The sequence below is a fragment of the Bombus terrestris genome, chromosome 13, assembly GCF_910591885.1.
Source record: "Bombus terrestris chromosome 13, iyBomTerr1.2, whole genome shotgun sequence".
Taxonomy (NCBI): domain Eukaryota; kingdom Metazoa; phylum Arthropoda; class Insecta; order Hymenoptera; family Apidae; genus Bombus; species Bombus terrestris.
In genome coordinates this window covers 9,537,991-9,565,522 of record NC_063281.1, presented here as the reverse complement: position 1 = coordinate 9,565,522, position 27,532 = coordinate 9,537,991, and the positions used below count along the sequence as shown (strand labels likewise).

General features: G+C 35.3%; 4 protein-coding genes across 13 annotated transcripts in view; 3 read left to right on the top strand and 1 right to left on the bottom strand.

The window, feature by feature from the left end:
• Positions 1–185: 185 nt before the first annotated feature.
• On the top strand, positions 186–5,884 carry LOC100647475 (CTD nuclear envelope phosphatase 1 homolog). 5 transcript variants are annotated; one of them, XM_048411385.1, is made up of 7 exons: positions 186–216; positions 873–1,105; positions 1,201–1,382; positions 2,098–2,164; positions 2,243–2,444; positions 2,618–2,835; positions 4,255–5,884. In XM_048411385.1, the coding sequence occupies exons 2-7, from the start codon at positions 1,060–1,062 to the stop codon at positions 4,398–4,400; spliced, it is 861 nt and encodes a 286-aa protein (XP_048267342.1). In that variant the 5' UTR covers positions 186–216; positions 873–1,059; the 3' UTR covers positions 4,401–5,884. The 5 variants fall into 5 exon arrangements, 4 of the variants coding, with proteins under 4 accessions (XP_048267342.1, XP_048267341.1, XP_012171077.1 ...); XR_002308319.2 differs by lacking the exon at positions 186–216 and adding an exon at positions 3,811–3,985 and having other exon boundaries at positions 1,177–1,391; positions 4,255–4,452; XM_048411384.1 differs by lacking the exon at positions 186–216 and having other exon boundaries at positions 1,201–1,391.
• A 484-nt stretch (positions 5,885–6,368) lies between these two features.
• On the bottom strand, positions 6,369–8,241 carry LOC100647591 (peroxisomal membrane protein PEX14). Its single transcript, XM_003400250.4, has 4 exons — positions 8,038–8,241; positions 7,485–7,808; positions 7,173–7,408; positions 6,369–6,675 (listed from the first exon to the last, which is right to left on the bottom strand). Exons 1-4 carry the CDS (start codon positions 8,092–8,094, stop codon positions 6,492–6,494), a joined length of 801 nt encoding a protein of 266 aa, XP_003400298.1. The 5' UTR covers positions 8,095–8,241; the 3' UTR covers positions 6,369–6,491.
• A 500-nt stretch (positions 8,242–8,741) lies between these two features.
• LOC100647704 (AP-2 complex subunit mu) lies at positions 8,742–11,742 on the top strand. 2 transcript variants are annotated; one of them, XM_003400251.4, is made up of 5 exons: positions 8,742–8,893; positions 9,476–9,856; positions 9,941–10,191; positions 10,270–10,526; positions 10,599–11,742. In XM_003400251.4, the coding sequence occupies exons 2-5, from the start codon at positions 9,517–9,519 to the stop codon at positions 11,077–11,079; spliced, it is 1,329 nt and encodes a 442-aa protein (XP_003400299.1). In that variant the 5' UTR covers positions 8,742–8,893; positions 9,476–9,516; the 3' UTR covers positions 11,080–11,742. The 2 variants fall into 2 exon arrangements, with proteins under 2 accessions (XP_003400299.1, XP_012171080.1); XM_012315690.3 differs by lacking the exon at positions 8,742–8,893 and adding an exon at positions 8,920–9,086.
• Positions 11,743–12,950: 1,208 nt separating this feature from the next.
• LOC100647819 (calmodulin-binding transcription activator 2) overlaps positions 12,951–27,532 on the top strand; it is a 40,437-nt gene continuing 25,855 nt past the window's right edge. For 4 of the 5 annotated variants that reach the window (XM_048411383.1, XM_048411381.1, XM_003400252.4 and 1 more), the window contains exons 1-3: positions 12,951–13,214; positions 22,562–22,986; positions 23,280–23,562. In XM_048411383.1, coding sequence (XP_048267340.1) covers positions 22,753–22,986; positions 23,280–23,562 — 517 coding nt within the window. In that variant the 5' untranslated portion in view covers positions 12,951–13,214; positions 22,562–22,752. Of the gene's footprint in view, positions 13,215–13,463; positions 13,592–22,561; positions 22,987–23,279; positions 23,563–27,532 lie in introns of all 5 variants that reach the window. The other variant, XM_048411380.1, reaches the window with a different exon arrangement.

Sequence of the window (27,532 nt, the reverse complement as noted above, 5' to 3'; positions counted from 1 at the left end):
GAATTGTGAAAGGAGAATCAAACGACAGTTTACCCAATCGAATCGACAGAAATTTTGAAAATCTAAACCAATAATATGAGAATAACATAATTGTAATGCTGGTCATACATATTTGAACGTATATAATTGCAAATTACAAGCCCCAGAGAAAGTTATTTTTAAGTTTTCACTTTTACGGTAAGTTCTATTAATCCAAAAAGAGGTGTCCAGAAATAGGTAGTAATACTTTTTATAAATTCCTACTAAACAATAATTAGTGCTGTTTAATTAATATTATCCCAGATGATAGAATAAATTGGCGATTTCCTAGTGAATTTAAATAATATTAATTTTTTAACTTATTCAGGAAGAACATAGCAGTGAAATGATCAAATATTGCGTCATCTTTGTAATCAATAGGGAAAAAAAAACAAAATTGACCGCGTGGTATAGTTTTCGATAACAGCGAAAACTGAATGTCATGCTTTAATATCAATTTGATATAGCAGATATTCGTGCTTTCATTCCATAAAAGAAAGTGATAACACTTTGATGATTTCTTATCTAATTGTTGTTCGCCGACAGAATCGAGTGTGTTGTTTGTTGTATTCATTAATACATATGATGTACAGAACACTGAGTATTGGTTTTTTTATAAGATGTGATTTTAACTAATCATACGCAATATAAATTTTTGAAAACTTAAAAGAACAATGCTTTGAATCCGAAATTTGTATTTAAACTTTTGAATAATGAATGAATTTCTTGTTATTATATAATACCATCCTATTAGATATATATATATATATATATATATATATATATATATATATATATATATAATGATTTATGATTAGTCTGATCATTATATTTCTCAATTTTCTCTTGTGCAGTCGGCTCGCGGGAAATGTAAACGGTGTATGGTACACATAAAGTAGAATTTTGAGAATATCATGCGCGCTAGCTAAGCGCATGGAAAAATTGGGTCGATGTGCGAAAGATGGCGGCTACTGCGTGGTGTATGTGAAAAAGATTCGCACATAGATTTTGCCTGTAGTTTCTACCAAAACATGACAAGATATGGAAAAGCGTATTTGCATGTGCACGCCGCTACTATACGCGGAAGGTTCGTAATGTTGATGAATATTCAGATTCCATGTTTCCTATTCGCGTAAAAGACGTTTGTTTACGATAAAGTTTGTATAATACTACAACGTGAAGTGGAGTGTTGCAAGGGAAAAAGAGACCCTAACGTAGGCGAGACTGGAGATCAAGTGTTGCCGGACTTCGGCCCGGTAAGAAGATCAGTAGAGATGCTGAAGCAATTGCAGATGGGGATGAGAGCTTTCCTCTTGATGGCCTCCCGATTGTGGACATGCGTCTTCTTTCTCCTCAAGAAGCAGGTTAGAGCCGTAAGTAGGTGCTTCGCGCCTCTACTAGCATTTTTTCCCTTACAATTTTTATAACATAATATCCTCCTGGTATTGTGTCAATTTCTCCATTAAATATATTAATTCACGTTTTTCCATTTACAACAATTTTCCGTCGGTTCCAGTGAATATTTGTTATGATCATGTTGTCACAATATAGCGTGTTCATAATGCAGCGTTAATTATGTTAAAACATTCCGTGCAATGATTAAAAGCTCTTTTCTTTAACATTGTAATCCCTTTCTTTTGCTTTTGATGGTAAAAACATATAGAATAATCATGATTATCATATTTTCTGGAGGGTCATATGAGGATTTGAAGTATCATATGCTTTTGCTATATCATTGTTAATCAGCATTTTTAATTAGTAAACGATGTATATATTGTGTTCTATGTATTGTGTTTCTCACATATTAAATATATTTTAACAGCCAGGTAAATAATGACATTTGTTTACCATAAAACAATAAAGTATCTTAATTTGAAGAATCTTTTTATTATTTTTCCTTACATTATTTTCCCTTATTTTTACACATGTCATATTCCATTAATATAAATATGTTTTATGTAAGCACACTGCATTCAATCATTATTTCTGTTGCTTATTTATGTTAATAATAGAGGCATTATTATATATATGCTAAATATTAAATAAATAATTCATGTTTTATAATTGATGCATTTTTAGATATCACAAATGCAACCTGTTAAATATGAGATCTTTCCATTATCTCCATTGTCAAGGCACAGACTTAGTAAGTATTACTGATATTCTATGTTAGATGTGTTGCTATAAGCTATTAATGTGTATATATAACTAAAATGTATTATAGGTATAGTTAAAAGGAAAGTACTAGTATTGGATTTGGATGAAACATTAATTCACTCTCATCATGATGGAGTAGCAAGGCCAACAGTTAGATTTGGTACACCACCAGATTTTATTCTTAAGGTGAAAATAGATAGACATCCAGTCAGATTTTTTGTCCACAAAAGACCACATGTAGATTTCTTTCTAGATATTGTTAGTCAATGGTAAGTTTCATTATCAGAAAATAACTTTCATTTATATTTCAATTGAGACTTTGTACTTATTATGCCTTTAGATAAGAAATCATATCAATTATGAACTGTTGATATTTTTAATATAACATATGCTATTAAATATATTGAAAAATAAATGTTCTTTCTTTTTCCTATTCTTAAAGGTACGAACTAGTGGTTTTCACTGCTTCCATGGAAATCTATGGAGCAGCTGTTGCAGAAAAGTTAGATAACAACAGGGGTATTTTAAGAAGAAGATACTATAGACAACATTGTACACCAGAAATGGGTTCCTATACTAAAGATCTATCTGCAATTTGTTCAGATCTAGCATCAGTCTTTATACTTGATAACAGTCCTGGAGCCTACAGGGCTTATCCTCGTAAGTATTCATAATATTTGTTTTTGTTAATGCAATAATATTAATTTTTCATAACTCTTATAATGTAGTTGTCTGATTTAACACGATTTCCTAGTTTTTTAATTTTTTTCGTATGTATTAAAAATAATCATGTATTATAAAACTGTTTAATTTTATGCATGATACAACAATAATTGTGAACAAATTATTACAAATACAAAAACGATTAATAAAAGATGAAATGAATATATACACGAATTTAGTATACATATTTACATATAGGATTGTTTTTATAATTTTAATACTATTGTCGTATCATGTACTATATATCACAACCTGTAGTCAGAACTTGCTTACATGTGCACAACTATGTGTAGTGGAATAATTCTATCTCGATCTACATTAAAAATATTGATTAAATATTTCCTAATCTCATTACTCAACAACTCTTAATCAAATTCATTCAGAAATTCCACTCATAAATAACATTTTACAAATACATTCTGATGTCCATATGCTTTAATGATTAAAGACGTTTTGTGTACTGATTGTAGTTGTTAGGGATACAGATAAATACAGAATTATATATTATTTTATGAGTTTATATTGTCTATGCAGCCATTGATATCAAATTATTCCATCATTGCAATTTTATTTTGTAAACTAAAACATCGAAACTAAGATTTAAAACATTATTTAAGATACGTAGTTTATTTTATGAAACTTTTTCTACCAAAACGAATTTATTAATTTTTTAATTTAAATCAATTTCGGTGCATCTATTACTGTTATTATCGTTGATATGATCATTGTTGTAATTATTTTAAATAAACGGTGCTGCGCGCATTAATAACAGAGAAAACATTGACATATTTTATAATTTTTCTTTCATGTCGTTTAGTTCCTACACTTACATTTTATATAGTTTGACTGGGTAAACAAATAATGAAATCGAACACCGAGATAAATTTTATTGAAAAACGTATCTATTTGCAGCTATCAGCGTTGATGTTCTGTAAGCAAGCACTGAATACAGGCCTATGGATAGATGTAAAATATGCTCAATTGCCAATGCTCCTCCACTTGAATAAGCACTGGACACTACGCCGAATTGGCAATGAACTAATTTCGACTGTTTTAATCGTTTTTTTTAATAATTCCTGTGTATCAGGTACTAGATTAAAGATTAGATTTTATTTTTATTCAATGCTTTTTATCTCCAGCATTCAAGAAAATCATAATCCATTCGTTAGAAATTGAATAGCATATTTTTACATAAAGAAAGTGTTGTATAATCGGATTTTCTTGGATGTTATATTGGACAACTATAATTTTTTAATTGATATTTCGTTTTTAGATATTTTAGACTTAAAAATGTTATTCACGTGTTAAGCATTTTTAGGAAGCGATTGTTTATTCCTTTTTTTCTGTTTATGGCAGATAATGCAATACCAATAAAGTCATGGTTTAGCGATGCGGGAGATACTGCTCTGTTAAGTTTACTTCCAGTTTTGGATGCACTTCGTTTTACACAGGATGTACGGTCTGTTCTTTCAAGGAATTTACATTTACATCATACTTGGTAGCACAGTTTGGATTAATTAATAAATTAGATTTATTAGAGACCGAGCTACAAAACGTTTAGCGTGTTTAATCTAGGATTATTGTTACTGGTACTGTGTTAATAGACATTAGGATGCTGACTAAACGATGCGACAATGATCCCTGACACACACCCTGTCCTCATTTTCTACGCTCGTTAGAAAACAAAACTGTAGCGAGTAAGTCTGAAAAGGAGTGGGACCTTTAACCAAACTATTTACATTAGCACAAAATATCCTGGTATTTTCGTTATGTTCATGTGTGCGCAATACTATATATGTACGTACGCGAGTGGTACACACATACGCAAAAACAATTACACATATACACACATGCATACACGACAAACATACAGAGCTTTTTAAGAAAAAAATGTATTTGCCAAAGATCAAGATTTTCAGTTAACATAGATTTATATATTTTACTTGAAATAATTTTGTTCTAAGTGGAGATATGCAAAACATTTTAAGTATTTTGCCACACATGATAAAAAAGTGTTATATTTTTTAAACAAATTATTTCTGTTATGTATAATATTATTAAACTTAAAGTGTAGTATTAAAAAAAGGATAATCTAATACTAAGTCACACTTTAAATGGACTTCGCTGTAACTCACTGTATCAGTGAGGCAGCTATCCTGGATATACCTAATAATAAAAAGAAGTATTAAAGAACTATGAAGAAGCGATATTTGATTTCAATAAATTTTTAAAAAGATTAAAATTCTTTAAAATGCAATGTACGATGTTAAAGAGTTAAAAAAATAGACGAATAAAGTAACAGTGAACGGATGTAATCGTACATATAGCTCTACAGTACATTTGTTCGCTTGTTTAAGCATTCAAAATAATATTGAAGATTACATGGTTTGTACTATGGTGAGGAATGTGTTTGTTGCAGAATGATTGGTTTGAGTGAATGAAAAGTGTAATCAAGCCATTAAACATTTCACATAACATTTATATATATATAGATACATAAATATATATATAAATGTTAGTTTCACTTAATCATAAAACTTCAATTTAAAAAAATATGCCCATGTGCACAAGATTGAAATAATAATTTGTTCTCAAATAAGTTGCATATGATTGAGAACATTTGTTTATTTATTGACGTATATCAAATGAATTGCTCACAAGGATTTATATTATTAATAGTAATTTATTCCCCCAAAGTAATAAGAGTAGCCATGGGTAATAGATATAAGATAAAGCAGGATTACACCACATCTAATAAAATAATGTCCTTCTGTACATAGTATACCTGTATGTACATGTATGTATGCTCTGTTGTCACATACATGCAATTATATCTATATGTCAAGGAAATATTAATTTTTTAATTTCAAATATACACTACAAAGCAACTTGTATAAAATATTCCTTGGCTTAATATGGTTCTATGTATCGCGATTGTCTTTTTAAATTCAGATATGAATTAAAATGTACATATTTAGTTTGTAAAGCTAGTTTGTATTTTTGGTTTTTATACCTTTCCCATTATATCGTTAAATATTTCATATAGATGATTTGTTCTAAGTAATAAACAATGTTAAATAGTAATATGACTGTGCATTAGGAATATTGTTAAGAAAATGTTTTATTTTTTATTTACTTTTTTATTTCAATATCATAAAAATTATTAAACAATATTCGAGGCCTTTAATAACAGGGATGGAGGATTGATGCTAATAATCAAAGCCGAACAAATGTTAGTTCTTTCAGAGATTCCCAAAAAGAAGAAAAATAAATAAAAATTAAGTAACAAGCATCATTTACAAAAATTTAATATTATTTAAAGTATGATGCATTATATATATTCCTTTGTTCTAGAAACAACTTTACATTTTTGTAGGAACCAAATCGATTACTGTGTGACTTTTGAAATGAAGTCAACACAGAATTGGGCAAAATAAAAGTTGAATCAGTAATATAATAAGAGTAAAAACTTCGATTCTTAATATATATTACACATGATCAAAATCATCTATTCCTTTTAATAGACATCGCAGAATATTCTGTACATTGAAGACTGTTATGGTGGAAGTGAATGTTTATGAATTATCTTAAATTTACACCTTAGGCGGATCTTCGCGAATCATTTCCAGAGAACTGTCTGAATTATTAGCGCTACTTCCACTTCCAGCATCATCTTCTCGTTCAGTTGATTTTTCCTGACTTGTACCTGCAGCATCTAATTGCCATGTTGGTATAGATATAGATGGTACTGATGCTGGCGCACTTGGAAATTGTTTTCTGTTTAAAATTCAAAATTTTGGTAAATACGAATAATTGTAGATTACTTGACTTTCTACGTACAAATTTTATACAATTTTGGTAATACTAATTACAAAATTATGCAAGAATATTAAACGTAGAATCTGTTTTTTTACATATTTTTTGTAATCAATCACAATTTGATTGATATATTTTATAGTTCTTTTATTCAAAAAAATTTTTACTTTTGTATTTTTAAATAAATGTATTTGAGTGACTGAATCTGAAATATATGCATGTTTGTATGTGTGTGAATCAACATAAAAGAAGGAGAAAAAAACTTTTGTATAAAAATTATATCTTAAGATTATTGTATAAATTTAAAAATAAAATAGTATATGATGTATAAACAGAATGATTATCTTGTATAGGAATAAATGTTATAAATTCTAATTGTTGATTACGTATTGTGTCCTAATATACTTCAATATGTAATCATGTTAAAGCATAATTACATACATAAATGTATATTATACCTTGATAAAAGTAAAGATTTGAGACTAGCTAAATCTTGTTTTAGTTCTTGTACCAATTGAGGTATCATTGGGTCCATAGATTGATTCTGTGTCAACTTTTGGACATCTCCCTCAACTTTAGAAATAGATTCTTTTACTTCTTTCATGGAATTTTGAATAGTCTTGTCTAACTCAGTAACTGAATCCTTTATGCTATCCTTCTTTTTCCGGCCAAATAGAAATGGTTCAATGAATTTCTACAATGAAGTACAATACAATTAACTTGTTACATGATTTGAAAGTAAGGCTTGTATTATGTACGTACGATAATACCTTGTAAAACCAATAAATGCAATATATAGTAGCTCCAATTAAAGCCGTAGCATTGAAGAATTCTTTAGTTCTTTGGAAAAAAGTTATTTGGTATGGGTATGTTTGAAAATATGGATACATTTGTCTCGGTGGAATAGGGACCACTGTATAATCATTTGAATTATGAACAACATTTTGATCAATCGTTATGTCAATAGAAGCTAATTTAAATGCTCTTTTAATTTCTTCATCTGTTAAACCCTTTTTTTGAAGAAATTCTTCTTTACGTCCAATGGGGCTACTTTGTACTTTAGGATTTTGTAAAAATTCTACTGCTGTTTTTACCTTAAAGAAAAATTTGTATCAACCTTTTATATTAAAATATTAAAAAAATATATATATACTTATTACACCATTTTATCCTTAATACTTATATAATCAATATTCACTTTTACTTCGTATCGTTCTGCTGAAATTCCATAATATATGACAAAATATTAAGATATTTAAATAAATATACATACGTAAATATATATATATACATATATATAGCCTCAGAATAATAGTAACTTACTAAATTTTCCCTCAAAGCAAGGTTATTATTATTTGCATCTTGGTTAGCCATAGCCATAATTAAGAGTATGATCACTTTAACGAAATTATCATAACTATGTATTTATATTCAGTTTTTTCTTATGTAAATCATTTTGTAATACTAGGTACACATGTATCCGAAAATATTACAACGCGCAGGCGTTGGTATAAACACTTGATATAGTATCTTTTGGGTATAAAAAGATTTTCAAATATCTACCAAGAAAATTATTGAACTCTGTTTTTTATATTTAATTAAAATATATCGCATACATAGATATCAAATAACAAAAGAAACATGAATTTCCTATATCATTAAAAATATAGTGAGTAATCCTATACATATATTTTGTTGAATTTTCGTATCATGTGCATAAAGAAATATAATCAGCGTAAACAAAAAATTTTCTGAGCGTGCAAAGAAAGTGTTTAATTAGTAGACTGCAAACTTGTAAATTGTTGATAAATTAAATATCTTTTTAATATTTTTATTATAGTGATTAAACATATAAATGTACAACTACCGGTTTTGAAATCAATACAACAACCCTACTTGCCCTATAAACTTATAATTAAGATATTTGCAATCATAATGATGGATAGATAAATCTAAATTTTGGTACAACATATTGCTGTATATTATACTGATCTATTGTTATTTTAAACTTAACTTATCGTAATAGTATGTCTTTGGGATACGTAGTATAAAGAAGTGGGTGTTGCTTTCGTCATTTGATAGTTTGCACTTGTATCAGTAGGTTGGTACTGTTACTGTACGTTTCGGAGGCTGATACAAATTAGTCTCTTATTTTTATTAATCGCATTAAGAGTCATGTGTAAGTGATCTTTTACAATTCTGAAACTTATATTTATGGATATTTGCATTTTATAATTTTCGGAGAATTTTCGATAATGATAGTGCTTACGATATAGGCCGTTCATTTCCGATCAATAATACTAACCATTTACAAGACATATTAGAGAACCTCAAATGTCATTTAAGAAAAGGGGCGTTATCTTTTACTTGATGTAAGAAGTTTACGTTAATTTTTAGATAAATTGCTCCTCTCATTTTCTTCAAAGCTAGTCTCTATAGTATTTGAATTGAATTAATACAGTATTGTCCCAAAAAAATTTTCATGTCACTACTTGCATTCATTGATTTTTAATTCTTTTGAACGTCTTACAATGTTTTTTAATACGTGATATATTTATGTTACAACAGATTTTCGTCATTATATATAAATTCCTAAAATTAAACATTTTAAGGTCGTAATTAAAAAAGTGTTGAATTTGATATTATTGTATTATATTAAATATTAGATACATTTTATCTTAGAAAGTATATAACATTTACAAATATATTTTGATAAATCCAAAATTTTGTATGGTAATAAATTAATATTATGTGTTTATAGATTGATTGTAATTGGAATAATAAAAGGTACCCTCTGTCAAAATGATAGGGGGTTTATTTGTCTACAATCATAAGGGAGAGGTACTTATCTCCAGAGTATATAGAGATGACATTGGACGAAATGCAGTTGATGCATTTCGTGTCAATGTTATCCATGCTAGGCAACAAGTACGCTCCCCTGTTACCAATATTGCCAGAACATCATTCTTTCATATAAAACGTGCTAATATTTGGCTGGCTGCTGTTACTAAACAAAATGTTAATGCTGCAATGGTTTTTGAGTTCTTATTAAAAATTATCGATGTTATGCAATCATATTTTGGTAAGATTTCTGAGGAGAATATCAAGAACAACTTTGTGCTAATCTATGAGCTTTTGGATGGTTAGTACCTTAATATGTCATATAAAGATATTTCCATAAGTAAAAATATTTTGTTTTTAAAGTATAATTAAATTTATTGTCTAGAAATCTTGGATTTTGGGTATCCACAGAATTGTGATACTGGAGTCTTAAAAACATTCATTACTCAACAAGGAGTAAAATCTGCAACAAAGGAAGAACAGGCTCAAATAACCTCCCAAGTAACTGGTCAGATTGGATGGAGAAGAGAGGGTATCAAGTACAGACGTAATGAATTATTCCTTGATGTCCTTGAATATGTGAATCTCTTAATGAGCCCTCAAGGGCAAGTGCTAAGTGCACATGTTGCTGGGAAGGTTATTATTCAAGGGATAAAATAAGGGAATAACTGAGGTTTCGGAAAACTTATTAATCTAACATTTCTACCGTAACAGGTTGTGATGAAATCTTATTTGTCTGGAATGCCAGAATGCAAGTTTGGAATCAATGATAAGATTGTTATGGAGGCTAAAGGTATGAAAGGTGGAAGCGGTTTGGGAGGAGGTGGAGATGATCCTACAGGTGCTAGATCTGGGAAACCTGTTGTTGTAATCGATGACTGCCAATTTCATCAGTGTGTCAAGCTTAGTAAATTTGAGACAGAACATGCTATCAGTTTCATACCTCCTGATGGAGAATTTGAGTTGATGAGGTAAAAATCCTTCAGGGAAACATTATGAATGTAAAACTAATAATCTTAATAATTGTTGGTGATATCTTGCAGATATCGCACCACCAAAGATATATCATTGCCTTTTCGCGTAATTCCATTAGTGCGTGAAGTGGGGCGTACAAAGATGGAAGTGAAAGCAGTACTAAAGTCAAACTTTAAACCATCTTTGTTGGGACAAAAGATCGAAGTTCGAGTACCTACTCCTCTGAATACAGCTGGAGTACAATTGATTTGCTTGAAAGGAAAAGCAAAGTATAAAGCATCCGAAAATGCTATTGTATGGAAAATTAAACGTATGGCCGGTATGAAAGAAACTCAGCTATCAGCGGAAATCGATTTGCTTGAAACTGATACAAAAAAGAGGTGGACCCGGCCGCCTATATCGATGAATTTCGAAGTACCATTTGCGCCCTCTGGATTCAAAGTTCGGTACTTGAAAGTATTTGAATCCAAATTGAACTATTCCGATCATGATGTTATAAAATGGGTGAGATACATAGGCCGAAGTGGTCTATACGAGACACGATGTTAATGACGTTTCATCGCATTATTGTAAATGAGTAACCTCAAGGCATAAATACGATTTTCTCAAAATTATCACTTTACGGCGCATATTTAAATAGTTGTTTGAAATACTTAGATTAACTGACGAATGGTTAAACGTATAAATGGTTAAACGTATAAATGGATAGATACCAAGAGGGGAAGATCTTTGTGCCAATGTGTTTTATAATCTAATTTCTTTCGCGTGTTATATTTTACTGTGGCATGTGAGTTCTTTTTAAGAACCTTTTTCTATAACAATTTTATTCTATCTGATTTTTAGCGAAATTCCAACTTTTGTGAAAGTTAATATTTATGTAATTTCATGCGTCGGATTAGATTTTAATCTTGAACATACATGTATTATATCATACTTCATTATACGTTACGTTAACGACATTTTTTATTCTTTTTTATAAAATAAAAATTCATGACCTCTTTGGTATCGTAACAACGAGAAAATTTAAAATAATTGCTAAACACCGTGAATGATATTTAAAATGCGCTCAATAAAGTCTAGATTATTGAACATATTTGTTGTCATTTATGAAAATGAATAGAGAATATCTCGATTCATTGTAAAGGAATAATTTTGTCTCTCTATGTTAAAATTCATATGCATAATAAAGTATGTATGTAATTTAAAATGTTATGTTATGTCGTAATTTTTTAAAATAACGTTAAACGTTAAATAGTTTATTTCTATATTGTTAATTAAAAAGTACCTTTCTATATTGTTCATATTAATTTTATATTGTTTATATAATTTTCGAATGTAACGACAGAATGAAAATGCAATATGGCCGCGAAAGGGCAGTTATAATTGCTATTTTTAAATTTGAATCTTCTCTACATCTTTTTTACGGTAGTAATAATACAAAACGCATATGATTTTTTATTTTTGGATAAAATTCTTATCTTCATCATGACCGATAAAATGATCATAAATTTATTTCGAAATCAGTTATACACTTGTAATTGAGTATTGAGCTAATATTTTCTCCGTTACTTTCTCTTTGATTTACTTTAAGACTTTTGTAATAATTTATGATAATTATATAAACTTACCATTCGTAGTTATTTCTGCAGCAACGAGACCAAGAATTGCGATGTTATCCCAAATTTCAGCTTCTTTTTTCACACGAATTTCACTACCAATCGCACAATAATGTTCGCGGGATTTCACGGCAAGACGAACTAACGTATATAATTCAAATTGCAAATAGAGTCAAATCACGCAAGTGTAGTCGTTCAAATTTGAAATCAATCAAATGTATTGTTATTTCATATATATTTTATAATTTAATTAATTAAATTCTTCAATTAAATAAACATTTCTTATACAATTATTTTTGTTAAACAATCGCTGTATTAAATCCAACTTTTGAATAGAAAATTTATAATTACATGAATTTGTATGCACAAATATACCGGAAGTTGAAATTATACAAGTTATTTATTACTTATGAATAAAAACTAAAACGTCATCACAATTTTATCTTACGTCTTAACGATAAAACCAGGTACGTAATAATCAACATAGAAAATGAAAGATTTAATAATTCTCGTGAATCTTTTGTTAATCTAAAACTCCATTTTTTTCGTAATCGATCGAGTAATTGATTTGACACACAACAAATTGAAAGCTGTCACGAACGCCAACGGAGAAAGGAGAAAGAAGCGAAGGGACGTGTCCTAATTAGTTTTAATCTGTTCGATTAATTAAGGTTTCGAGTGAATACAATTGAATCGGTGTGGCGACTTGGTAGTAGAAATTTAAATTTAAAGCGGAGTTTCTCATCTATATGTTACCCGCTTGCCTTGGTAGTAGAGCGTGATAACTTGTGCTTTGGCGCATGCGGCTCGCAGCCATACCCGTGCTCGTACCTGTCATGGATTCCAAGGATCGACCGCGAGCGCAGGCACGCGTGATCACACGATTTCATGCGTGAAAATCAACGATACATCGAGAGATTCGTGTATAAGAGTAATGCACGATTATGAATCGGTGGTAAAGTGGTGATACCTCATTGCTCTAAGTGTTGGCGCCGCGTAAACAATCGTCTCAAGATGAACCCTCTCGATACGGGTTACGGGCCTTCTGTCACACGGAGCACAGATATTGTAAGTATTTTATACAATGTATCTTTTGCTCGATCAAATAGATATATATTCGCGCTAAGCGACACGATATATATTCCGTGAGCCGATCTACGTTGATTTTGTATGCTGTCCTCGTACCGTAATGTCGAGCCTTAGAAAAGTATTTCCCGAACGTGACTGATAGTTTTTCCACCCGTGATTAGTTTCCACCTCGGTGAATTTCGGTGGAAACAAAATTCTTCGAATCCTGATCAGTTTACCAATGTTTAGGTTACACCGTGGTCGTGTATTGTATACGCCACGTCTTCGAGGTCTCGTGGCGATTCTCACCGAGCAGTTTTATGGGTACCGCTATTTTTAGTACATACCGTAAACCTGCAGCTCTGGCATAAACGAAGGTATTGAGAATTTTATAATTTTCGTTATATACCGGCACGTGTTGTTTCTCAAGTTGTCGGCTCCCGGGTTATTTCAAAGGAATAAATGTGATTGGTGTGTGTATTCATGGCTATACGAAACGTATAAGTTTTCAAAGTATCGGTTAGATTATTCGGTAGTACGGTGTTTGTTTCTGTGATGACAGTTTGATGAAATCAAAAATCGGACGTTATCGAATTATCATTCTTGGCGGGAAATGTAAGGAAGCGTACAATAATCCGTCATATATCGAAATGTTAGCGTACAACGTGGTTTCATTAAACGAGGACCATTGTATCTGGGCGAGCTCATCGTAATCAGCTGTTATCAAGAACGTTGTTATATGTGTTTCCTGCCACTTGTGGTTCTACCAGCTACAATTTTATCGTAACGGATACGAGTCACCTTTATGGCTTTATTTTGCGTCGAATCGTTAATTATTAAACCAACAAAGTCTCTTACTACTTGACTGTTTTTTTCGTCATCACCATATCATTCATCTTATCGCGCTACATCGGGAACGATAATCGATATTCGTCCAGTGGGACGATTGAAATTTTAAATTTGAGCGGAGGCTATTAAAAGACAAAACAGACAGTGGTGCCTTAGAGGTGAAAACCTGGTCGATTCAAAGTATACTTAGAAGCCAAGTTGTAATCTTCTGTTTAAGGAAACCTTGTGCTTGATGCACACATCGTGCGATAAAGGAACGACTAAATATTCTAAAGGGAAAGCGAAAACTATCGGTATTCACATTTATCTATCATACCTAACGTCACGATTTCGTTACTATTTTCCATAATGAATCGTTCGAGTATTGTTGTTTTCCTTTGTATGGTATATATAGCTGGAGAATATATAGTATGTTAGGCGTACACCTGTTTCGTGACTTATTTGAGTATTTGTATTCGATGTTGAATCAGTCTCTAAATTATTGTAAATAACTAACTGTTTACTTGACTGAGTCATTCGGTATTTATATTGCTTAATGATACTATTTATATTCCTTTTTTCCCTATATTTTAGATAACAACAATTGTATATATATATATGCACACAATTGTACATATATGTATATATATATATATATACATATAGGATATATATAGCATATATATAAGATATATATAGGATTCGTTGGCACGGGTAATGCAAGTAAAAGTAGACACAGACTTCTTTGGACTTGTTGAGTCTAACACATAACCGGTATCACGTCGGGCACTGTGTGGGACGCTTAGAAATTGTACACAATACCAAGATTATACAGCGTGACTACATAACACCTGGACGCGTACTACCCTCATATAAATTACGACGAGTGTTGGCTACACATGTGTAGCATTAAAAAGTAAATAAATGTGATAGTCCATTATGTATGAAGCGACTATCGAACGTATATAGTGGTTATCTGCCGATAGAGCGGCACGTGCAACGATAATAATAGAACTGTCGGTGCATTCACATACGGGGGATACCTGTTGTGTAGTATGTTAAAGACACAAAGTTTCACGCTCAGACTCACTTCAATCATCAGCGGGATTAGACCTGATTAAATCGATAAATCCAATCGAGCTATGGCGTGGGAAATACACTTTCGCCTCTGAGTAGTATATTTGAACCGATGTACCAATAGATTTCTGTAATCTTCAACGCCATATCCCATTATTTGATGATCGATAATTGGTCGATAGTTGCTATAACGAGCTATCGTAGCTCGCCTTGGTTTTGTGCTCGAGTTTCCTTTCTTTTTTGCAGTTCCAGACAAAGCGTATTATATTTTTAGTGTTCTCCCAGGTATCAATATCTTTTGTTTAATGAAATTAGGTCGGCGTAGCGTCTAAAGGAATATCAGATTTGATCGTTCTTAGAGTTAGCGTTTTGCACGTTACGTGGCGTTATTTTCTTAATTTACGAGAGATAAATCGGCTGTGTGACGTCATTTTCTGTTTGTATATCACGAATGTTTGTCAACTGGTTTTATGCCCAAGGTCTTTCATACGGTGATAATGAAATACCATTTTATTTACGTTCTAGTCTAAAAATTCACTATGTGTTCTCTGGCTTTAAGTGTGCTAGTTTAATTGCTTCAGAGATATATCAGGAACAATTGGCTTGATAAGCAAGGTAGCTATGTGACGTGTAAAGAGTACGGAATAGTTCAAAGACCAGTAAAGATTAACATTCCATTTAACCACATGCCGAAACAATTTTATCCTGAATTATCTTTATCTCTTGGCCACCAACATAATCATTTATATCGGTCAGGGAACGCTAGGTTTTCGATAACATAGCTTTTCTCGATTGTGTACCTTTTTATATCCGGATAGCCAGGTTGTTTGATATTATCGCTAAAATCCACGACTCTACCGTGCACGTATGTTGGATCAATGACAAGGATAGATGCGTTGCTAATCACGTGCCGTTGAAGCAGAATAATCAGAGGATGAATTAATGTTATGTATATTCTAATCGCTATACAGTCGTCGTAGAATATAAAAAATAATGATCTCTTCTCTATTTTCTTTTCGTTAAGAAACATTAATGCAACTTTTGTATCGCTCGATACGGAAACGCGCATATCCGTTATCATTTCCTACGTCATTGTGCAACATATATGGTATACTGTATCCTGACGCCTTTCGTGGCGAGAAAGACACATTGGAACATTGTGAATGGCGTATATAGAAACGCATCTGCTTCGTCCCATCGAAGTAGATGCCTTTTCAGCACGCGCTTTCTGTTTGTTTCGATTCGCAATAACGTTTATTTTATCGAAATGACATGAAAACGTTTGGCATATATCGAATATAAATAGCGTTCGGGCTATTTTCTCGGTGCACGGGGCAATGATTTGCACAAAAAGGTCATCACAAACGATGTAACGTGATTAAATACGTTAATAGTAAATTGTGGGAAATGATGTTGTTGGAAAAGGTCGATCTATTTTTGCGTTGTGTTAAATAGAAACGTGCGAGGTCATTCGCGTTTTCTCGTTCCCCCATAATCGCTGGCTTTCCGCACGATTTTCACTCTTAATACGATCATCGTTAATGTACCATTACAACGTTATGAATGACCAATTAACGTTACTATCGTTGTATGGTTGCACTTGTAAACTCAATTAGCAACGAAGGTGTATGACAATTGACAATTGATCTTGCCGCGACATTTGTTTTAAGAGACACGGGATGTTAGAGCGATTATAACGTGTGTTTGCAGAACGTGGAGATTTTATGAAGTCTTGGTCATTCGTTACGGAATGACTGATACACGCATATTTCCTGTTTCAGTTTCCATTTAACAGAATATTTGATCGCAATGTAGAATTAACAACGGAGAAATCTACTCTTATTATCATCTCGTAATTCGGAAAATATACGAAAAATTTCAACCTTTTGACCGAATTGCATCACGTGTCCTAAATACCTGTGAACGATAATATGTAGAGGATAGCAATCTCAATCTTTTTGGATAAAAACCACGAAGCATCGAAGAGATTTATTTCTAGGTCATATCGATGAATCTTTGAAAATTCCTATTTTCGACGCAAACATATTTGTCGTTGCTCGTAATCTTGACATTTTCTTCCCAAAAGTTGCACTTGGAGACTTTCTGCGGACTTTTATTTACTGTCGTTCACAATACACTTGGTACGGGTAATGTCCAACTAACTCGATCAATTTTCCCAACTACCATTTACGTTGTCGGCACGATTTTCAACGTGTGTACTTGTTGACAATCTGTACATGATTCGGCACGACTTCCTTCACTTTCTCAACTGGCTGTCTCGCCGCCTTCCTATCTCTCAGCCAGACGAGGTCGAGCCGGTGAACGATTCACCTTGCTCTTGAAAATATTACTCGCCGAAGTTATCGTCAACTTTGAAAAAGGGAATTCTGTTTCTACGAATTCTTCTCGAAGGATACGTGCATATGTCTGTTATCGTACTTTTGGATCTCTTGCCTTCTATTTCCTCTTGTTCTTGTCAAGTTTAAAATCTAAACTGTGATTCGTGTTGGTGCTGCGTGCAGTTTTATACAAAGTGTCTTAGCAATCAGCGAGGGATCGATCGTACGTGAAGGAACAAGTGGAAAATGTACGACGAACTATTTGGCGTGACGTTTCGTTTTCGAGAAAATCGAGTTTGAAAATTTGTCAACTATATCGGAGGAACTAGAGCAATTTCGAACTGAACAGAGGTGAGTAATCGGCAGGAAGTTATTCTACTGTGAAAACGAGTTGAAAATGTAGAATGAAATTTGTTCAGAGCGTGTCTTCTGAGAAAATGAAGCTTGAAAATTTCAAGTACACGTGTGCCAGAAAAATTCTTAATTAAAATGTATTTAAACTCTACTTTTTCTATGTTTAATCAAATTTTAAATAGGAAAATATTATCTCACATTTTTCTTTATTTTTACACGTAGAATAACCTTCTACTTGTTATCTGCTCGTAGATAGTCGGTAATTAGCTACATTCCCATATACTAAATTAAGTTTCCAAATTTAGCTTTATCGGAGAAACAGTGACGTATGAAAGAACGTCGTTCTATATATTCAATTTATTTTCTGTTCACGTAGAATCACCCGTTTGCTTATCGTATGACGATTATTGAGACGACGTATTGTATAGACGAGATCGAGTGATGCGCGAAAATTTACGACGAGAAAGTAGTTGTTTGGCAAATCAGCCTGTAATTACGGAGTAACACATTTAGGAAGTTGTAGCCTTTAGTAATAAATTTTTGGACTGAAAAGCGTCAGAGATGGTCGCGATGTTGTATGCATTTGTACAGGATATTAATGTTGGACAAACTGAAATGTGTGGCAGAGCATCATGGCAAACTTGAAGCAAACAAACTTGCACCGACTAAAATGCTTCGCTCTTTTGCATGAACTTTGTCTAGAGATGCTGCTTGTTTAGGAAAACACCGCAAAAACAGCGAGCGTTTTTGCACCACTAACGTTACCTTGCTTGCACGGAACTAATATACGTAAATTGCGTTGCCTTTAACGAGCTGAATCAACGTGTACCCAGAGCACTAATTTAACGATGCATATTTTTAATTGCGTTATGTAGAGAAAATTTCTGATTACCGTGATAAAGAAAAACCGATTCGCTCGACGATCGTGTACAAAGGAAATTCCGAATTTTTCGGTTTTTTTTTTTGAAATTTAAATTTAATTTATTTATAGCGATCGTTTCATTGATACAATTTTTGTAATCAGCCTGTAACTTTCTTATACTTTAGGTAGATTCGCAGAAAAGTATACCATATATATTGAAGGCAACCGAGAATAGAATTCTTTGTAGAAACAGATGGGCCACAGAGTCCTTTTCCAAAATTCAGTTGCGTTCTGTAGGTTGTGTGTTCATGTGGATGGAGAACTAGGTCGGTTACTCTCGAAGGTGGTATAAATAAATAAAAGAAGGAATATAAAACCGAACGACGCATCCCGAAAGCAAAGAAACGCACTTTGTTGGTAATTTCGCGTACCGCCTGCAAGCTGATTGGTTTTCCACGTAGAAAAATAAGCGTCGCCGATTTCCACGTATGTACGTACGAGATTCCATGAAGCTCTAACTCGATCACGGCTTTTTATACCTTACGGTGCCACCTGTGTAACGGCGGTGCGCTCGTAACGCACTCGGCAATTTCACGAAAATTATCCTGTTCAGTTTGTTAGCCGTGCTCTCGATACACAAACTCGTCAGCTGTTATATTAACTGACACGCGACACGTGCAATTGATCGGCATTCCGCGCATACTACAAAAGTGTTTCAGGTGTTTGTAACGCCACATTTGCGTGCGAAAATATATCTTGTTTAGCTGGACTCGTAAATAGCGTTGCATAACCTGGCTAATTAAAGCTTTCCGATGACTGCCTCGAAACCATGTCCATTTAAGACACGTACGTCATAAGAAAAAAAAAAAAAAAGGATTCTCACACGAACATTGTTTCATCGATTCAAGGCCTCCGTCGGTTTTCGCACTGTATCGCGTCCAAGCTTTCAACTTGAAATCGAAGAGTCCTACCATCGTACAACGCAATGTGCAGAATTCTCAATTCGTTGTAGATCAGCTAGGAAACAGGTATCGTTGCCGATTTCATATGTTATTCAGAAGTTGTAGCGATATCCGGAGAAGTGCTCGTAAAACCGGTTACAAGGTATCGCAGCCGCCTTTTTTCAAAATTCATGCCTTGAATTTCTCGATTCATGGGGAGAAGGAAAGTGGGTCATTGCGTCTCAAAGGAAGGGTGGTTGGCTTCAAGGTGAATCGTAGAGTTAAAGCGAGTGAGTGAGGTATTAAGAGGGCAAAGAGGTTTAGAGGAGAAGGGCGTAACAGGCCGGAAGGGCGTGGAGAATGGTTGAACGATCGAGAAGCCATGACGAAATTCCATGTACATTGTATTCCTTTGTGAGCCACGTGCCTGTCGTAGAAGATTGGAACGTCTTTTGTTAGGGGGTTATTGGCGCTTGATCAGCCATTAAATTGGCTAATTTGCGACCAAACAAACAGCAGGATAAGCGAGTTTGCGTCGTTACTCTGCTTTCCGTCATAACTTTCCATATTCACTGACAATTCCTTTCATCGTACAAGTTACGAGAGCGATATTTTACTAATATACATCGTGAATAGAAAATCTCGTGTCATCTAATCAAGGAGCAATAACTTGAACGTACGTTATACGTAGTAGTAACGTTCTCCCGTGATATCGTATTTTATGAGGGTTGAAATGCGTTGGAGAATTAGGTCTCTGCTCTCAAAGCGGAAGGCGAGAGGGTAACTGTCTTCAAGGTGAATCCCAAACTCTGAAGTGCAGTAAAGATAGAGAGTGAGCAAGCTTGGAGGGAGGATAAGAGGTCGGAAGGGCGTGGAGAATGATGAAATTCCGAGTAGACAAGTCTCTTCTCTCGAGTACTTAGTCGTTATGGACTTTCGAGTGAGAAGGGAAATTTCGCTGAGAGTACGATCGGATCTCGCATTGTTTCGTACATAGTTTAGCTCGCGAACCGATGATTACCGTCTATAGTTAATTCTCGTTCGATTCCACCTTAATTCCACGGATCTAAGTAACGTACAAAGTATCGTGGAATTGTAGAAGCGTTTAGCTACGATTCGAACGTGGAAATCGATTTTCGCGAATGTTACTGCAGGCCGGAAATTAAGTTTGTTTTCGTCAAAGGGAGAGTAACTGTCGTCGAGGCGAGTGGCAAAGTCAAAGTATACCAGGGGATGAGGACGAGCTGAAAGGGCGTGGAGGATGACGAAATTCCGAGTAGATGGGGCTCCTTTGTGAATTATCGTCTTTTTCCCTGGATTCTCGTTTAAGGGGACCGATGTTCCATCGACAGGAAGTGCACAGAGATTTCGAAACTTCTTATCGACTATCCCTCGACGAAACAATCGGAAGTATGTTCGAGCTAATCGCTGTTATTAGGGGATGTTCGGGTTAGAATACGAAACACACAAAGCTCACTATCGATCGGTGAATCTACAAATGTAGGACACTCGAACATGTTGTCACAGTCGTGCAATGCTAAACAGGCGAAGTCGCGTGCTTTTAATCGTAGGACATTAACATAGCTGTCATTTTTATTTACATGGTCGTATTTGCGATGTTAAAAAAATATACGATCATACAGGAAAATTTGTGGAAAATTCAAAGTTCGATGAGCTCGAGCGAAAACCTTTGGACGCTTGTATACTTGAAAAATTGGGAAAAATTGTCGCAAATTTGAAAATTCGCATGTGAATCGAATATATCAACCGAAAGGACTATTAAAAATTTAAATTTGAATTTGAAAGATTTGTTAAAAATTGGAACTCGATATTTAATTCTAGTCGGAATACACGAATAGCTATGGAAGAAAGGCAATCAGTTGGAGGATGTTGTGTTTCGGATTTCATCAAAAAACTGGCAACGTTTCTACCCCTATTCAAATAATTTCAAGTCTCTCATCTCTATGATGGAATTCGTTTTTCGGAAGACTTTGACTCAATTTTACTGGCTAAATCTATGATAATGGCTGCCAAGAATCGTACGTACGATAATGGCTGCCAACTAGAATCAACTTTGCAAAGCCAGCTAGCTATGAAGTCGTAAAAAAATAGAATTGTCGGTACTTACACGGATCCGTATAGATCTATACCTGGTCGTATGATTATTCAAGAATGTAGAACGGAATAGCAGTAAATGAATCGGTCACGATCCGATAAACGAAAGAAATGAAATTCTTCGTATAAAGGAAGACGAATTTCGGAAGATACAGTTTCTCCAGACGTGATTTTGGATACACGCAACACCCTCGCGTGCTTCCGATCCAAGAACTTAATATCGCGATGTTATTTGGAACGGTTTCAAATCTTTGAGCTCGTGTATATTCATTTCTTATTTTTGCAAGCAATCTATCACGAGTCCACGAAATCCGCCGTGATAACTGGCCATTAATATATTTCCTACTCTCAGCATTTTTACTATTCTCCACCGTTGGTACATTTTGATCGATGAAATACAAAATAATCGTCGACGTAAGAGTTTTGACATTAGCATAATCTATTTCCAATACGTAGAAGCATTTTGAAATGTTCATCTGAAAAGATAGAGTAGATAGGGAAATCCACATGGAAATCTTGGAGTTCGTAACATCGTCTGTTTACAAGTCGTCGAAGGCAAGGGATTTAAAATCGAGCGTTGGTACTCGCGTTAAGCGTTACTACTCATACTTTAGTAAAACGGCGCGTGAAAAGCGATCGTCAAAGGTAGATAGAGGCGGCTAGCGAAATAATCTCATCGATTTGCCTTGCGAAAGAAGCCACGGTGGTGCACGCTCGAATGACACGTTCATAAGGGAGTGAGAAGGCCGTGACATGGAATAGGATGGAAGGTAGGATCATCCTTTAAGACGACAGCTTTAATATCGAGTATCTTGGTGTACGTGTGTACAGGAGGAGCAGGTGGTAGCAATCGCGCTGGAGCTTTAAGAACCTAGGGGTGGAGGCTGGAGAACGCATTTCCCGTCGGATACTTGGATCAGCCGAAGAAGGAGGATCGCTTTCGAGGAAGCTTTCGTGCAACCTGTGCACGTTCTCCTTCTTCGTCAGTAACAGCAAGAAAGACTTAAAAGAGGACGGTGAGGATGAGGCAAGTAGTGGTATTGGAGCCGGCTGGCAGTGTTCTGGTGATCAGACAAACTTCCCTCGGTAGTAACGTTGCTACTAGTAACACCAATTCCAATGCTGGATCCAATAACGCTCACGAGACCCATGGGCTCGCCAATCACGCTGCTGTGTCCACGATTGCCTCCAATGATCACAATCAGAATCGTATCGTCGTCGTGCGCTCATCCTCCTCGACCTGCATGACCACCACGGTGAGTCGATTAATTCGTTTTATAGTTGGACCGAGTCAACTTGGATTTTCCTGTCGGGTAATGTTCCTCACCTAGGTATATAGGAACTTGTACCGGAAATCTCGAAGCAACTAAGCCGATTTCTTCTCACGTAGCTGTATTAGAATTAGCTGGATTTTGTTCCTCCTTTCTTTTTTTTTTTTTTTATTGCATCGAGTATATGTTGGTTTGTAAATGTTTTATTGTGATGACTAGAAAAGTTCTTGCGATGTAACAACAAGCTTCCACAGAAGACATCGAACATTTTTCACCAGGCTGACAATCATTCATCCGCGAACGGTAACAACATCAACATTAACGGGAACCTGAATGGAAATTCCGGGGCAATCGGTAGCAAAGCATCGACAAAGGTCGTGGTTGGTAGCGGAGGTTCCAAAGCGAACGAGAGAAACGATCATCTTAGGAATGATCACAAGAGCCAAGAAGGGATCGGTACTGGTGAATCGAACTCTGGATGTCGTCCAAGGACGAGCAAGGAAGCTGCTCACGAGAACGTCTCCTTAGACAGGAAACTCGATGGCGCGGATCCCATCTCCGGTAAGTACTTCCGCCATTACTTCCTTTTACCTTTGACAGACCAGCCGATCCTCCCGTGAATTATTTATTCCCCTATCGGCCATACTTCTTAGAAGGTAATAATTTACTTTGCTGTTTATGCACTGAAAGAGGAAACGATTTCATCGCTACTATTCTATGCTGTTACGATCGTCAGTTTCCACTCGATGACAAACGTTTATGAAGTTATGGCTTTATGTTCCTGCTTGCTATTGGAACGGTGCTCGTGCCATCAATCGTTTTATTCGTCGATTGATGGAAAAGGCTACGAGGTAATCGCGATTTTGGTTATAGTCGATCGACGTGCAATAGTCGGGCGAAAGTGCGTTGATTCGAGAGAAAATAGAACGCACAGTGTTTCCATTCAACGAACCGTTTCTTTGTGCAAGGGAACAAGTTCGATAAATGGAGGCACGTATTCGCGAAACGATAATTTTTTGTTTTATTATCCTTTGAACGACTGTTCGCGACTCTTTTCCGCTCTCTTTGCCGATATTAGGAAATGCTATGGCCTAAAAGAATGTTACCAGCGTGGCACAGCTTTTCGCAACACGATAAAGCACTCTAATAAAAGTTTTCTAGCAAATTGGAGATCTCGTGACGATGTGCCTCGCTTTATGTATTGGTAGATTAATTAAAGAGATAAAACAAAGCGAAAGTTTGATGCATTTCAGAACACGAAGTACAATGTTAGATGTATTACGTTAACGTTATAAAATAGCATTGTGTACCAAGAATGCGTCGTTTGATGCGTGCGAGCCTCTATTTTTTCCACGAACCGCTTTATTATTTCAGCCTTCCTTTGGTTACTCGTCTCGTTTCAATAAACGAAGAGAACACGTTACGGTGAAAAATATTCTGCATTTTGTGCAGAACACCATCGAGCTTCATAGGACGAGCGGGCTCTTTAATTCTTCCCCTTTAAGACCCGCATTTAAATTTTAAACGAAGCTCATCGATCAAATTTCGCCGGGAATCAAAACTATTTAAGCCCGCATGAATTATACATAGTTTATATTAACTTCTACGACAGAGGAGAAACAATTACTCGAAGCTCGTCTTAATGAATTTTTAACATCACAATGGGGGGTGGAGCGTGTTAAGTGTTTGTATATCGTTCTCTAACGAATTGTATGCATATATTTAACTACTTGTCAGGTCTGAAAATATCTCGCGCGCTCGCCGAAATAAAACGATATTTAATTACATTGAAAGTTATGTTGTGTTTTTTTTCATTTCGCGATTCGGTCGTATTTCAAGCGGAGTTTAGACCAAAGATCTTGCTGTTTTTATTACGCCAAGGTTGAGTTACTCGGAGCAGGAATCTGGTTAAACTTTTGAGAAAAAAAGATCCATTTCCGAGACCTCTTTGAAACTTTTTTTTTTATCCGGCTTACGAGAGCCGCGCTATCACGGTCGTATAATTTTTCTTCTCTCTCCTTCTTCCTCTTCTCTTCTCTTCTCTTTTTTTCATCCTGAACTTCGACGTCACGTGTTCCATTCTTTCGTCGTCAAAAGCTGCCCCTTTTTATCGCTCCCTGAAGTGACTTGCTTGTTCCACGTTTCCAGAATTGAATATATGCACGCGGTATGCATATGCAGTCCCAGTTACACACAGTCGTTGAAATACAGTATGTACACGTAGCGTGACAGAAATATACGTACTCGTGTTCAATTCGTCTCGAAACATTTTCCATGATGCGTATTTGTGCATGAGTCAGCAGGCTGATTAGTAACAGACGATAACTATAAACAGGATATAAATTGTTGGAAAACGCGGGTAACATGCTACGAGCCTGTAAGGGGAAATAATTTAAATATTTCTGGTGCGAAAAATATCAGAGAGGTTTAGATGGCTCGATGAAATATACGAGGAGCTATTTTCATTTTCTAGTTATACGGTGCCGGCGTGGTGGATAGGGTGGTTGAAAAAATGTTTTGCTTCGAATCCACGCATGTATGTAGGTCTGTATAATGCTTTTACTGAAAGTAGGACGACCGTTTCGATCTTGAAACCACCCTCTTCTCGACTCGCTGGAATTTCACGATTCGATGCTTTTTTGAAACGTTTCAACGTCGCGCATATATACCGTTGTCGCGATCTTTTTTCTAAAATATCCAATATAAAACAAAGCGTTCTTTCGCCTTCGACGCGAAAAGAGAACCAGATAAATGAGAAATAAATAGAAACAGTTCCATGAAAGTCGATATCGACGCGAGTTTCCATGTAATCGCGGCTTCATTATAGTTTTAGACTCTGGCATAAACTTTCTTCTAAGTGGCTTAGGCGTAAGTTTCCTTGAAATTTTTTATCGAGCGAAAGTGGCTATCGACGAGTTACGTCTGCAAAGTAGATTCAGACTTCCATACGTGTCCACTGTTTGCCTTACGCTAACTTATCGAACACATTCTGTTGTATAATAAGCGGTATATAAGCTTGAATTTTAAATAAGACCTTTAGGTGATCGCATTAAGTCCAATCAGCCAGCTCTATACCTATGATTTTAATCGTCTTCCCGAAGCAACAACTATATGCAATTTCTGTTAGGAGGAGGAATTCTATCTCCTTCCCGGAAACCATTGCTAAACAGGCTGTCTTCCTTATCGACTGGTGTCACAGTCCAGTGTGAACATTGTAGAACTTGAGTTTGCCACCCTCCATTGAAACAACCCCCCCGAAAGAACTGCACTCTCGCGGGTAAACTCCGCTGGGGATAATTCGTAGTTCCGGTAATATCCGCCAGAGCGGCGATTCTGTCACCTCTCCATACTTTTGCTTCATTTACGTAGGGGTAGGGCGACCTTACGATTTTTGTTCCCTCGAGCAAAAGGTCTTTCCACTATTTCTTCCCCCTTTATCGATTTTCCCCGGGATTTCGTTCCTGTGTTCGAAGGTCGAACTAGCCAAGCAATCGCGAGGATCTCGGATCGTAATTTCTCTGTTGGTAGACGACGTCTGATCGTCGAAATTTAGTGGTTCGTATCTAGAAATTACTATCCTCGTGCAAACGCCGGAATGCATCCCCCGAACAAGGCGTTGCTGGTTGGCTCTCCTGTACACATATATGCCTTATATCAACGTCTCTTCTAGCCTATCCTCGACTATCCTGACCTATCCGATTCCTGCTGACTGGAGTAGGTATCGACCCCTCGAGGTGTAGGTACCAATCCTTCTTTTCCATCTGTCTGTCTCTCGTCTATCTTTTCTATTCGTCTTTTCTTCTACGAAATCCCGCTGGTGACCTTTCCAATTCTCTATCCTCCCGCTACCTTTAGTCTTCCTACGTGTTTTCCTTTTTGCCTTGCTGTTTCTCATGCTGTCCGTCTTCGTTCCTTCCTCGTTCATTTTCTCGAGGGGATCCTAATTCGGGACGTTGCGTTTAACGACTATAGGCTACGACTTAGTTGTTAAACGCGAGTCTCGTGGTCCCTGGCAAGAAGTACCGAAGCAACTCGACGAATCCGAGCACGAGCTCCTTCGGACCCGGCGATCTTATTGATTGTCTTAGCTTTCCTGCCGTCACGCTCTCTCTCTCTCTCTCTCTTTTTCGCTCTCTCTTTCCCTCTTTCACTTCGCCTGGTCTGCACGGGAATACTTGCACACATAAAGAGACGTTCTCGTTCTATTCTCTGTCCATCTCTGTTTGGCCCGCACTGGAATAGGTACACAGGAATTTTCTTTTTCCCTCTCCTTTCTCCTCTGTCTTTTTCCCTCCCTCCCTTTCTCTCTTCTATCTCACTCCCCCCCTCTCTCTCTCACTCATTCTCAAAGACTCTCATTCTCCCAACCTTTCTCTCGTTTCTCTTGTTTCCTTCTCTTGGTGGCTCGAAGAGCTATCGTCGTCGCCGACTAACGACCGGCGACTTACGTGTCCGGCTAACTTTGCCTCGTGTTCGACGAAACGGAGAGGCGATCTACGTGATAAAGGAACAAGAGGGATAAAGGCCACGA

Excerpts from the sequence above, each read along its gene's own strand:
- LOC100647475 (XM_012315685.3), top strand. The coding sequence starts at position 1,060 with ATGGAAAAGCGTATTTGCATGTGCACGCCGCTACTATACGCGGAAG. Across the intron at positions 1,106-1,176 it reads GCCGCTACTATACGCGGAAG|TTTGTATAATACTACAACGT; the intron begins GTTCGTAATGTT and ends TTTACGATAAAG. Across the intron at positions 2,445-2,617 it reads CTAGATATTGTTAGTCAATG|GTACGAACTAGTGGTTTTCA; the intron begins GTAAGTTTCATT and ends CTATTCTTAAAG.
- LOC100647591 (XM_003400250.4), bottom strand. The coding sequence starts at position 8,094 with ATGGCTATGGCTAACCAAGATGCAAATAATAATAACCTTGCTTTGAGG. Across the intron at positions 7,809-8,037 it reads TTGCTTTGAGGGAAAATTTA|GTAAAAACAGCAGTAGAATT; the intron begins GTAAGTTACTAT and ends TTTTTCTTTAAG. Across the intron at positions 7,409-7,484 it reads GCATTTATTGGTTTTACAAG|AAATTCATTGAACCATTTCT; the intron begins GTATTATCGTAC and ends ACTTCATTGTAG.
- LOC100647704 (XM_003400251.4), top strand. The coding sequence starts at position 9,517 with ATGATAGGGGGTTTATTTGTCTACAATCATAAGGGAGAGGTACTTATC. Across the intron at positions 9,857-9,940 it reads AATCTATGAGCTTTTGGATG|AAATCTTGGATTTTGGGTAT; the intron begins GTTAGTACCTTA and ends TTTATTGTCTAG. Across the intron at positions 10,527-10,598 it reads GGAGAATTTGAGTTGATGAG|ATATCGCACCACCAAAGATA; the intron begins GTAAAAATCCTT and ends GATATCTTGCAG.